Genomic DNA, 13797 nt, shown 5'->3' on the forward strand with positions numbered 1-13797 from the left:
GTAGAAGATAACACAGTTCAGTGGTTGTGTAAGACATTGGAAGTATGTCTTAGGGGTGAGCAAAAGGAAGTATACAGCACCATCAGGGAGGGGTATAGGCGTTTGCTTGCTCAGAGATGTGCCAATGATAGGGGGAGATATATTGTGGTGTCAACTTATCAAAAAAAAAGATATATTGTGGTGTCAGTTTACAGGGAGGATGGAAAGAAAAACTCCATTTTCATTCCGGAAGGGGAAGGGGGAAGTGGATGGAGGAGAATGAGGGAAGTGTTGGAGGAGTCTGTTATGGAAGGAAAGGGAAGGGCTGTCAGTATGCATGGAGGTGCTCAGCCATGGAAGAGGGTGGCAGCGGCGAGGTCGTATAAGGAGGTGCTGGTCCAAGAAGGTTTGGGAGGTGGCGTGGAAAATACTGACAGAAGAGTGCCTAGAGCCACTCACGGTGTTTATTTTCCAGAAGCTAACAGTGTGGGTGATAGAGATGTGGGGAGGAAAATAGAAGACTTGCAGAGACAAGTATGGCTATTACAGTGGGAGATGACTGAAATGAGAAAGGTGGTCGGGCGAAATAAGGCAGGGGATAAAAGTGAGAGGGGCTGGAAGGGGCCGGGCCAAGATCAGAGGCCCACGGGTAAAGGGAAAGAAGTTATGGTCAGTGGGTATAAATGGAGGCAGGTCTCTGGGCCGAAGACTGGACACCAGCTTAAGGCCCAATCTCAGGCCACTTCCGAAAAGGTCGCAGACCTTCAACCAGGCCCCAGCCCAAGGCCCATGAGCCTGGTCCAAGTCACTTCAACCGGGAGAAGGGAGGGGCTCTCTGAAAGAGCCATGGAAACTGATCCAGTGAGCCTCGTCCCAGCCCCCATGAGCCGGAGCCCAGCCCCGATGGCCCATGCGCTGGATCCCTGCCCCGATAGGCTAGCGGATCCAGTGAGATCCGAGCCTTGTCCAGCGCCGGATCTGGAGCGACGGTCGCCGGTGCAGGTTTTGTCGTCGGAGGTAAGTCAGAAACTGCCGGCGATGACGGTGGAGCTCTCTGAAGACGGAATACCTGAGTGGGGTGGCCGGAAAAACCTGTTAGAAGCCCCAAATGTCTTTCCGGGGCTTTCGGGAGCTGCTTTTCTGCCGGAAAAGAGACAGAACTCGCCGAAGGGAGGCTTAGAGATCCTTCCGGTGGTGGAGGAGCCGGATAACCTTCCCACTATGTGTGTGGAGTCTGGGGGACTTTCGGCTAAAGAAGATGGGTACTCGTTGGGCACGGACAGTGAGGAATCGGGGTCCCTTGATGATGAAATGCTCCTAAGGCATTCTCAAGGGTGTGTAGACATCATTGGGGTGGAAGAAGTATCGCTGGTGGAAGACACATATAGACAGGGAGTTCAAGAAGCAGAATTTGTTCTAAACAGTTTAGTGCCCATACAGTTAGCTAAGGAAACGGGGATGGTACAAGCTGAGGAGAGTGAACCTGTCCCTTTAAACTTCTTGAATCCAGAACAGCCCAGGATTTCAGACTGGGTTTTTAATACGGTAAAGGATATACAACATTTGGTGGGTTTGAGGTGTGAAGGATATGAAGAGCAGTTTATGGCTTTACTTACAGCAATTGAAACAGGCCATCATAAGCATAGAAAAATAGAGTCAAAAAAGCAGCGAGAACTGAGAAGGTTGAATTGGTCCATGAATTCAGAAGGAAGTGCAAGCAAGGAAAGGACTAAAGGGAAGGGTGTGGCATATTCCAAATGAAACCAAAAATTATATCGTGGAACGTTCGCGGGTTAAATAAGGACAATAAGCGTCTACAAATAAGACACTTGTTGCGTGAGTGGAAGGCGGACATAGTGTGTCTACAAGAGACAAAGCTGAAAATTATTAGTAGAAACTTGGTGCGAAGTATATGGAGCTGTCCATATGTAGATTGGGTATACTTGGCGGCCAAAGGGGCATCGGGTGGAATTTTAGTGATGTGGGATAGAAGAGTGGTGGAGAAAATTGAGGAGTTTGTAGGAGTATACTCGGTGGCCTACTCTTTTAGAAGTGTGGCAGATGACTTTTTGTGGGCTTTTGCAGGTGTATATGGTCCTAACCTAGACCATGAGAGAAGATTATTATGGGAAGAATTGGCTGGAGTACATAGCTGGTGGGATCTTCCATGGTGTATAGGCGGAGACTTCAATGTAACTAGATTCCCAACTAAGTGTTTTGGGAATAGAAGAATGAGGCCAGCTATGACAGAATTCTCAGAGTGCATCTTTGATTTGAATCTAGTGGATTTACCACTAGTGGGGGGTACATGTACCTGGTCGAATAATCATACATGGTCTAGACTAGACAGATTTCTAATCTCACCAGAGTGGGAATGTCATTTTCCTGACGTGTGGCAAAAGAGATTGCCGCGTTTGAGTTCGGATCATTGGCCTATTTTGTTGGATTGTGGCAGGGTACAAAGGAGGCGTAGGTCCTTCAAATTCGAAAATATGTGGTTGAAGGCGGATGGCTTTAAGGAAAAGGTCAGGCAATGGTGGGCTTCATATCAGATACAAGGTACCCCTAGTTTCATTTTTGCGGGTAAACTGAAAGCTCTAAAAAAAGATCTAAAGTTGTGGAACAAACAGACTTTTGGCGACGTAGTGGAGCGTAAAAAAAGCAAGGAGGCAGAGATCAAAGGTTTAGAAAGAATACAAGAAAACCGGCCCTTAACTCAAGAAGAAATAGCTGTAAAAAAAGAGCTGGAAGCAGATCTGGAAAGAGTAGTAATCCTGGAAGAAACATCATGGCGACAGAAGTCAAGAGCGTTATGGTTGAAGGAAGGAGACCGAAGCACCAAGTTCTTTCACAGAATAGCTAACTCACATAGAAGATATAACAACATTGAGATGCTGAAAATAGAAGGAGCGGAGTGTCGGGATGAGTCTGTGATAAACCACCATGTTGTTGACTTTTTTGAACAATTACTTTCTGAACAGGTGGTTTGGCGGCCGAAACTGGAAGGATTGGGTTTTGATTCCATTGAACTTATTGATGTAGATCGATTGGAGAGGCCTTTTGAGGAGTTGGAGATCTTTGAAGTTGTGAGGAAAATGGTTAAAGACAAGGCGCCGGGCCCTGACGGTTTCACTATGGGTTTCTTTCAAACTTGCTGGGCTGTAATAAAAGATGACCTATTGAAGGTGTTCCAGGAGTTCTACTCAGCTGGAAAGTTTGAAAAAAGCCTTAATGCTACTTTTCTCGCTTTAATTCCAAAGAAGGTGGGAGCTGAGGAGATAAAGGAGTTTCGACCTATAAGCTTAGTAAATGGGGTTTATAAGATAATTTCCAAGGTGCTAGCGAATCGTCTGAGTAAGGTAGTGGGGAAGTTCATTTCGAAACCTCAGAATGCATTTGTGAAGGATAGACAAATCCTAGATGCGGTTCTTATTGCGAATGAATGCCTAGACACTCGGTTGAAATCTGGTGAGGCAGGGATTATATGCAAGCTGGATATGGAGAAGGCATATGATCATGTCAACTGGGAGTTCCTTCTTGATCTTTTGGGGAAATGCGGGTTCGGAGAGAAATGGTGTTCATGGATTAGGTGGTGTATATCAACGGTAAAATTCTCCGTCTTGATAAACGGAAGCCCAACTAGTTTCTTTTGTAGCACACGAGGCTTAAGGCAAGGCGATCCGTTATCCCCTTTACTCTTTGTGATTGTGATGGAGGCACTGAGCCGAATGTCATCAGCCTTGGTTACGAATGGGTTGCTCACTGGATTTAAGATTGGAGTTCAGAATAGGGGACTTGTTAATGTATCACATCTTTTGTTTGCAGATGATACTCTTTTCTTTTGTTAAGCAGTCCCTAACCAGATTCGAATTTTGAAGGCCCTTCTCCTTTGTTTTGAAGTAACTTCCGGATTGAACATTAATTTGGGAAAATCTGAGATGGTGCCTATTGGAAGTGTTCGGCATATTAGACAGTTGGCTAGCATTTTGGGATGCACGACTACATCCTTACCCATGACTTATCTGGGACTTCCATTGGGGGCGACCTCGAGAGCGGCTTCTTTATGGGACCCAGTTATTGAGAAAGTGGAATGTAGGCTAGCTGGATGGAAGAGATTATATTTGTCAAAAGGTGGGCGGATAACATTAATTAAGAGCACTCTTTCTAACCTACCCACCTATTTCTTGTCTTTGTTTCCTATTCCAGCAAATGTTGCTTTTCGGTTGGAGAAACTTCAAAGGGATTTCTTGTGGGGTGGAATGGGTGCGGAACAAAAATTTCACCTTGTTAGGTGGGATAAAGTATGTAGCACTATCTCGAATGGGGGTTTGGGCATTAGAGATATGAGAACTTTCAATCGGGCGCTACTAGGCAAATGGCTGTGGAGATATCACAAGGAACCTGAAGCCTTGTGGAAGATGGTTATAGAGAGCAAATATGGGGGCCTATGGGGGGGGTGGTGTACAAAAGAAGTGAGAGGAGCGCATGGAGTGGGTTTGTGGATACATATAAGAAAAGGGTGGGAGGTCTTCATTCGTTATACTCGAATCCGTTTGGGAGGAGGAACCCGTATCAAGTTTTGGTACGACACTTGGTGTCATAATGTGGCACTAAAGGAATCTTTTCCTTCACTATTCAGAGTTGCAAGAGATATTGATGCCTCAGTAGCAGATGTACTGGAAAGATCAGGGGAACAAATTCAATGGAATATCATATTCAGTAGGGTGGCACAAGATTGGGAGTTGAGCAGTATAGAAGCCTTTTATAGCCTTTTGTATGCTACTAAACCGGATAATTCACAGGATAGTTTATGGTGGATACCTACAACTAAAGGTACTTTTTCGGTGCGCTCTTTTTATAAGTCTCTTGCTCAAGAGACACCTATTTAGTTCCCATGGCGAAAGATATGGAGACATAAGGCGCCACCCAAAGTAGCTTTTTTTGTGTGGACTGCAGCATTGGGTAAGATTCTCACAACTGATAATTTGAGGAAGCGCAGGGTGATCATCACAGATTGGTGCTGCATGTGTAGAAAGGGAGGTGAATCGGTGAACCATCTCTTAATACACTGTGAGGTAGCGAGTAGGCTATGGAATGAGGTACTTGGTAGAATGGATTTGGCTTGGGCTATGTCGGAGACGGTGGTCGGGGTTTTGGCCAGTTGGAAAAATTTGAGAGGAAATCAACAGATAAAAGCAGTATGGAAGATGATCCCTATATGCATCATGTGGTGTCTATGGAGAGAGCGCAATGACAGGACGTTCGAGGACAAAGAGAGATCATTGGAGGAATTGAAAGTTTTTTTCTTTAGAACTCTTTGTACATGGACCTTAGCGGTTGATTTCAATGGTTTGGGGCTACATGAGTTCCTTATATCCATTGTTCATACCTAGATGTGGTCTCTAATCTTGTATCAGGCTATTGCCTTCTTTTGATAATATAATTTATTTTACTTATCAAAAAAAAAAAAGTTTTTTTATCGTAAATAAACACTTTATTGATGAGGAATAGGCATAGCCCAAGTACAGTTTGTAAATATAGACTTAGGCTAGTGAATTGAAGTTATTTCTCTTAATTTGAAGGTACATGTTTATTGGATTTGTAAACTTATGTTGCAGTTGTCAGAGCTTGTGAATGTAGAAGGCTATAGTGATTGGATACATCTGGTTGCAGAGTTCACTTTAAAGTCTCTGCAATCTTGGCAGGTTACTTTTAAGCAATTCCATGTTACAGTGTCTATAAGAGATCCCTTTTACCCTCTGTGACTTGCATTACTGATTAAGGTCATCTACTTTTGCCAGTGGGCCAGCAGCAGTGTGTATTACCTATTAGGCCTGTGGTCCAGATTGGTGACATCTGTACCCTATTTGAAAGGTGATGCACCAAGCTTGCTGGATGAATTTGTGCCTAAGATTACTGAAGGTTTCATCACATCAAGGTTTAACTCTGTGCAGGTATAGCTGCCTATGCATTCTTTATGGATTGGTATTTTGATAGTATTGTAAATGTGAGAACATCTGCCCCCTGTTTCTTCTCTTTGTATTTTGCAGGCTGTGTTGCCAGATGATCTTTCTGAGAACCCGTTAGACAATGTTGAACTTCTTCAGGATCAACTAGATTGCTTTCCTTACCTTTGCAGATTTCAGGTTCAATCTATATGTGATTATTTTTTTGTTAGCCTGAAGTTCCCTGAAGTGCATTTATTTGGAAAGACATGAAAATATACCTCTGTATTTGATTTAACAATCTCGTTCCAGATCTTATTTTGTTGGAGTTGTATTGGCATAATAACAACTTTGTTTCGTTGATTTGCAGTATGAAAGCAGTAGTTTGTATATAATAAATATAATGGAGCCAATTCTGCAAGTATACACGGTATTATCATCTATCGTGTCTATTTTTTTAAGATTTTGATTTAAATCCTTTTGGGCTTCTAATGAGATGAACATTACTTTTTCTTTTTGATTGATTAAAATAGGAAAGAGCTCGACTGCAGACCACTGATAACAAGGATCTCTCTGTCATAGAAGCCAAACTTGCTTGGGTCGTTCATATTATTGCTGCCATTCTTAAGATAAAACAATGTACTGGTTGTAGGTAAGTTTTTTTTAAAAAGTAGTCGTAGGTAAATATCCTTTTATACTTTCTGCCTATTACATTTGTTGAATAAAATTTCTTTTTACTTGAAAAAAGAAAATCCTTTAATACTTTTTATTAAATTTTTTCTGTTGTTATTGTTAATTGCCTATGTTTCTAATATGCAGTGTGGAATCACAAGAAGTGCTCGATGCAGAACTTTCAGCTCGTGTTTTGCAATTGATAAATGTAACTGACAGTGGACTGCACAGCCAGGTAGATAAGCAAGAATCACCTTTGCCTTGACCTAATTTTTTATACCAGAGGGTACATTGAAAGTCTAAATCGTTATGTTTCCTTTAGCATAGCAACCTTAATGCTTCATGCATGGGATTTAAGATGGAAGTATGACAATTTTGCTTCATCAGGTTTAGTAACAAGCATCTGGTTCATGTCATTGAACACTGTTGATGGATGAGCTCATATCCATGTTGCTAAAAACTCTTTATGTCTGATTGTTGGCTCTTATTAAAAAAATGTTTGATCGTTGGCTCGTAATATACTTTTGGTTATCTAGATTTTGTCTTTGTTTTCCTTCCACCCCTAATCAAGTGCCTTCTCTTCTATACACCTTGTGTATATGTTAATGCCCCTTTCTGCTGATTGACTTATGAAACAATGCCAAATGAGAGTTCATTGAGTGGTGTAATGTAAGCATAACTGGTAAGACTGATTCTTTTGTCTCGGTTTAAGTTGTAAGAATCTTTGATTCTTTGGTCTTTGAAGAATACACTAATTGTTTTGAAGTATCATTATGTAAGTGGATTCAAACGTACTTAAATGGGACACATCAATCTAAGCCAGTATTGTATTGGATCCTGCTCACAAGTTTTATTTAAAACTGCCTTTGGAATTAAGTTAAGTTATTGGTTTGAATACAAGACGTACTGTACTGGCAATAGACCATCATAATCCTGAATGGTGAATGCAGTTGGTAGAGGATAGAGTGGGTGACGCAGGACCTCACAGACATGTAAATAAAATAGAGCTCACACACTCGTTTGGCGTCTCACCAGATTTATCCCATCTCAGGATCAAAAGTATACTTTATTAATTCATCAAAAGAATTCCTCCTCGTAATACTTGGATCCTTAAATAGTTACAATTATAGCTACTTTAACAATAGATAAGAACGACTGCAAACACGATAAGTTGATAACAATGACTTGCTATTTAACTCCTTATTGACAACTACTCTAAAAGAGAATAACCAGATAATAATAATTGCATGTGTTAAGCCATCAGGCGCTGCACCATATTGAAGGAAATAAAGGAGACGTAAACAAGATGTTTGAATAAAGACCTCTGAGATGATTTCATATTGAAAGAAGATTTTGCAAGTATCAGTTTTTCCTCTCTTACATAATGCCGGGACCCTTTGGTCCTATTTATACAGAAATAAGTGAATTTACATTTATCATGAATTTCATTTAGCATTTGCAACAGACTGTAGGACCACTCTGTGAATTCTGTTATTGCTGAGTATTGTCCAGAATCTTCCAGCTCCTTCTTCTTCTCATTCTTCTGATATGGTGGTGTATGCCCATGACCACGATGCACCACCAGATCAGAAGAATGAGAAGAAGGAGCTGGAAGATTCTGGACATTACTCGGAGTGGGCCATTCTCGAACAGCTTGCACCTTGGCGGGATTGGTGGAAACTCCCTGATCCGAGATGACGAATCCTAGAAATACCACAAGCTCTGGGCAAATGTGCACTTCTTTAAATGTATGGAGAAGCTTTCAAAACGTAGGACTTCCATTACTTGACGTAGATGGTTTAAGTGGCCGGGGTAGTCGTGGTTGAACACGAGGATGTCATCAAAATAGACTGCAACAAACTTGTTAATGAATGGCTGGAGGATTTGGGTCATAACTCGCATGAACATATTGGGGGCATTCGTGAGTCTGAACGGCATTACGAGCCACTCAAAAAGACCCTCCTTCGTCTTGAAGGCAGTTTTCCACTCGTCCCCGGGCCATAGTTGTATTTGGTGGTAGCCACTCCGTAGTTCAATCTTAGAGAAGATCTGCGCACCACATAACATTTCCAGCATATCATCCAAACGGGGAATAGGGAAGCGATACTTCATCGTAATTTTATTGATCGCACGAATATCAATACACATCCGCCAGCTTCCGTCCTTCTTGGGTGTGATTAGGGCGGGTACAGTGCAAGGACTGAGGCTCTCGCGGATAAACCCTTTGTCAAGCAAACTATGTACTTGCCACTGGAGCTCCTTGTGTTCAGTCGGGCTCATCTGATAAGTAGGCAAATTGGGCAAAGTTGCTCCAGGTACCAAGTCCATGGTGTGTTGGATATCCCTCATGGGGGGTAGAAATTGAGGTAGCTCCTCAGGGATGATGTCAAAAAACTCCTCCAAGAGTTCCTTTATCTCCGCTAGTGGTTCATTTACAGTAGGCAGCGCTGCGGTGGCCTTGGCGATTAAGGAAAAAATAATTCCACGGTCGTGGCTTGCTTGAGAGAACCCCTTTAGTGTGAGTATGTGATCCTCACTTGCTGGATGATCGAAATCGTGGATCTTCATGTATTGCAGGATCACCTTCTTGTCATTATACAAAAAGGAGTATGTGTTCTTATAACCATCATGCCTGACTCACCTGTCGTATAACCAAGGGCGACCCAATAACAAGTGGCGGGCTTTCATAGGGATCATGTCACTGCGTATGGTATCAACGTAGTGCTGCTTGAGGGAAAAAGTGATCAAACACTAGTGTTTCACAGGGATGTAGGTATCATCGACCTAGCTCAGTCTATACGGTTGAGGGTGCTTTTCCACTAGAAGCTTCAGTTTATGCACAACCTTTTGTGAGATAACGTTCATTCCACTCCTGTTATCAATGATTAGATTCAAGGATCTTCCTTGGTGCTCCACCCTGAGAATGGAAGATATTGTTGCATAACCAATCATTCCTTGCTATCTCCTCCTTTTGTCCGGTCAGTACGCGCCGGATCACACAAACTGGTAGTTTGGACCCCTCCAGTATTTCTTCTGGTCTCGTAGCCTCGACATCTTCATCGGTATTTGATGTCATCTTGTCTTCGGCAGTTGTAATCATGTTTTCACAAGTTAAAGCCAACCTTGTAGGGCAAACGACTACAAAGTGGCCACACCCGCCACACTTGTAGCATTTCTTAGGTTTGCTCTTGCTTGTATTACTATCTTGGACCCTTTTGTTTGGCGCCATCGGTATTTTATAGTTTATACCACGTGTGATCAATTGGGGAGGTCTAACTTCTCTGGTTTGGATTCCCCTTGGACACAGGAGTTGTCCAATTTTGAATGGGTCTTTGGGACATGGAAATCCCACATTGTTGTTTCAAGCGCAGTGCTAGTTGATAAGCTTCTTCCAGGCTTGTCAATCGAACGATGATCAATTCTTTCCGAATGTCGTCTTGCAAACCCACCTTGTAGCGTGCGATGGATTGGCGCTCTGTTTTTGACACACGGCTATGGATTCTGAGTTTGTGAAATTTTTTAGTATAGTCATCTACAAATGTTGCTCCTTGCCTTAACAACAACAGCTCCTCATAGTCAATCGGTAAATACTTCTCTTGCAGTCTTAATTTCATCTCTTTCCAATCTGTAATCCGATGTTGATGTAGCCTGTGCAGTTGTTCTTCAACGCTTTGTCACCAAACTCTCGCATGTGCCTATAACTTCATTCTCACGAAATGAACTTTGCGATCGACCGTCATTCCAAACTAATCAAAATAATCTTCCAGGGGCGTAATCCAGTCTTGGAAAGCATAAGGATCTAACTTCCCATGGAAGTCATGTACCTCCACTCTAATTCGTCTTGTGGCCTCATCGTGATGATTCTCTCGGGAAATTCTATTCGGTTCCTAAATGAATCCATGCGATGTGCAAGACTGTTTTTGCCGCCTTGAGCTCGTGGCACCCATCGAGATCCTTGGAAAGGGGTGAAAGGTGGTATATGCGAGGGATCTTCTACATTGCCTTCTCCTTCTAGATGTAATTTGGGTTCCGGCGTATCCTCCTGCTTGTTAACGCCTGAACCTTTCGGTTTGTCAAACACATGGTTCCAAACTACGGCAACTTTCTTATTGAGGGAACCTAGTTGGTTAATCACTTCCAACAAGAGATCATCGCATTGTTGTGGTGTTAGGCAGTTGGTGGCAGAGTGGTTGCTGCTTCGTGTATGCATGGTGGTGAACGGTAGGAACTTGGCTCTTGATACCAAAATTGACGCATGACCTTGCAAACTAGTAAATAAAATAGAACTCACACACTCATCTGGCGTCTCACCAGATTTTTCCCATCTCAAGATCAAAAGTATACTTCATTAATTCGTCAAAAGTGTTCCTCCTCGTAATACTTGGATCCTTAAATAGTTACATTTATAGCTACTCTAACAATAGATAAGAACGACTGCAAACACAATAACAACGACTTGGTATTTAACTCCTTATTGACAACTACTTTAAAAGATGATAACTAGATAATAATAATGACGTGGGTATTTATCCCCTCATTGAAAGCTACGAAAAACAGACTTATTAGTAACTACTAACTCTTAACACTCCTTCTCATGCCAAGACTCCTCCACGAACCTTTTTTTGATAAATAAATAATTATATTGATCAAAGAATGGCAACGCCTGAATTACAACTTTGATGCCCCACCTAAGTGGGCACATTAGAGGCAAGAAAATCTCGAAGGGCCATGCCATTAAAATCTACAGCTATGGCTCATCTACAAAGAGTTCTAAAAAAAATAATTTAAGCTCCTCTAAAGATCTTGCCTTGTCTTCGAAAGTCCGCTCATTGCGCTCCCACCACAAACTCCACAAGATGCAAATAGGGATCATCTTCCACATAACTTTAATCGGTTGCCTGCCTCTTATGCTAGGCCAACTGGCCAACGCTGCCTCCATTGTTTTTGGCATCACCCAGACCATTACCGAACGAACGAACACTTCATTTCATAAAGTCCTTGCTACATCACAATGTAACAGAAGATGATTTACCGACTCTCCCCCTCCTTTACACATACAACACCAGTCTGCGATAATGATCCTTCTTTTCTTTAGATTATCAGTTGTAAGAATCTTACCCAGAGATGCTGTCCAGGCAAAGAATGAGGCTTTTGGAGGTGCCTTGTGACTCCAGATCTTTCTCCAAGGGAAATGAGAGTTGGAGTTTGGGGTGAGAGCCTTATGAAAGAATTAACCGAGAAGATACCTTTTCTTTCTGGTATCCACCACATGACATCTTCTTGCTGGCTGTTTACTCTTATGGAGCATATAAAACTGTAAAAATCTGCAATGCTACTTATCTCCCAATCCTGAACTGCTCTACCGAAATTAATATTCCAAGTAATCCGTCCCCCCGACACCTCCATAGCATCCGCCACTGATAAATCCTTTGCACTCGCTAATTGGAAGAGTGAGGGATACAAATCTTTTAAAGCCCGGCTATCACACCACATGTTGCTCCAGAACTTAATCTTGGCTCCTGTACCCACCTGGAGCTTAACAAAGTGATTAAACACCTCCCAGCCTCTTCTAATATGTTTCCACAATCCAACTCCATAAGCCCCACTCACTTCCCTGGTGCACCAATCTCCCCATAAACCTCCATATTTCTTTTCAATAACCAATTTCCATAGAGAGTCTGGTTCCCTGGCAAATCTCCATAACCATTTGCCTAATAATGCCCGATTAAATACCCTTAAGTTCCTAACTCCCAGTCCTCCCCCCGGGATAGAGCGGCACACCTGTTTCCACTTAACCAAATGAAACTTAAATTCATCCCCCAAACCCCCCCACAGAAAATCTCGTTGGAGCTTCTCAATACGGATTGCCACACTTGCTGGTATCGGGAATAGAGATAAGAAATAGGTGGGTAGGTTAGATAATGTACTTTTTATCAAAGTGATTCTACTACCTTTGGACAAGTACATTCTTTTCCATCCCGCCAAACGCCGCACTATTTTCTTGATCACTGTATCTCATATCGAAGAAGCCCTGGAGGTACTCCCCAAAGGAAGTCCCAAGTAAGTCATAGGGAAAGAGGCTATCTTGCAACCCAACGTTCTTGCCAAGAGGCGAGTATTAGGAACTAGCCCGATTGGCACCAGTTTTGATTTGTCCAGATTTACCTTCAAACGAGAGACTGCCTCAAAGCAAAAAAGTAGGGCCTTTAGCACTTGAACCTGCCTTTGATCGGCTTCGCACATAATCAGAGTATCATCTGCCAATAATAAGTGAGAAATATTAATAATACCCCTATTCGGGGTTCCGATCGGGAAGCCTGTTATAGCACCATTCACAACCAATGCCGATAGCATCCTGCTTAGTGCCTCCATGATTATGACGAATAACAAGGGAGATAATGGGTCCCCTTGTCTCAATCCACGTGAGCTCTGGAAGAAACCCACTGACACTCCATTCAACAGTACAGAGAATTTTGCCGAGGAAATGCACCAATGGATCCAGGTCCTCCACCGCTCCACAAAACCACACCTCCTCAGTAAATGAAGCAGAAAATCCCAATTGACATGATCATACGCCTTTTCCATATCGAGTTTGCGCATTATACTCCTCCACGAACCTGGACTCCGTCAGTGGGCTTTTGACTGTCTTTTGTGTTAGGTGATCATGTAATGTTTTTCTTGGACCTGCAATCCCTATGAAATATTAGATTTGATGTATACATAAGTGGTTGTATGTTATTATCCTTCAATTCTTTATTTGTTGCCTAATTATCTTTTTTATTTGTTGCGTTTATATGCATACACATCATATTTGTCATCCACATTGGACACACAGACACAAACGTATCATACCCAATCAACGAAATTAGCAACTAATACAAGCGAACACTGCCCCATCTAATTAACCAACTAAGGCTACCTTCCAATGCCCACATACACATTCCCATATAATGTACTATTCTGTCAGCCCAATCGGACCTTCTTCGATATTATACTGGTTTTTCATCTCCCCATTTGCATATTTTGGGAAAAAGAAACTACTTAGCAAAGTCATATGTTTAGCGGAAGGATATATTGGAGGCTGAAGATCAGGGAAACCATGTCATGATCAGATGTCAAATTGTTGCAATTGCTATTCCATTAATTGCATGCTTTTATATTGGCTATCTCTTCCAAGCTTTGACAAGCAGAAGTCTCTCTC

The 13797-nt window shown here is 42.3% G+C and overlaps 1 protein-coding gene across 3 annotated transcripts in view; it reads left to right on the forward strand.

The window, feature by feature from the left end:
- Window positions 1-13797, forward strand: part of LOC122291555 (exportin-7) — a 29303-nt gene that overhangs the window by 6570 nt on the left and 8936 nt on the right. For all 3 annotated transcript variants that reach the window (XM_043099332.1, XM_043099334.1, XM_043099333.1), the window contains exons 10-15: window positions 5598-5684; window positions 5781-5933; window positions 6030-6125; window positions 6295-6354; window positions 6458-6576; window positions 6744-6831. In XM_043099332.1, coding sequence (XP_042955266.1) covers window positions 5598-5684; window positions 5781-5933; window positions 6030-6125; window positions 6295-6354; window positions 6458-6576; window positions 6744-6831 — 603 coding nt within the window. The remainder of the gene's footprint in view (window positions 1-5597; window positions 5685-5780; window positions 5934-6029; window positions 6126-6294; window positions 6355-6457; window positions 6577-6743; window positions 6832-13797) is intronic.

Source organism: Carya illinoinensis, chromosome 13, assembly GCF_018687715.1.
Source record: "Carya illinoinensis cultivar Pawnee chromosome 13, C.illinoinensisPawnee_v1, whole genome shotgun sequence".
Classification (NCBI taxonomy): Eukaryota; Viridiplantae; Streptophyta; class Magnoliopsida; order Fagales; family Juglandaceae; genus Carya; species Carya illinoinensis.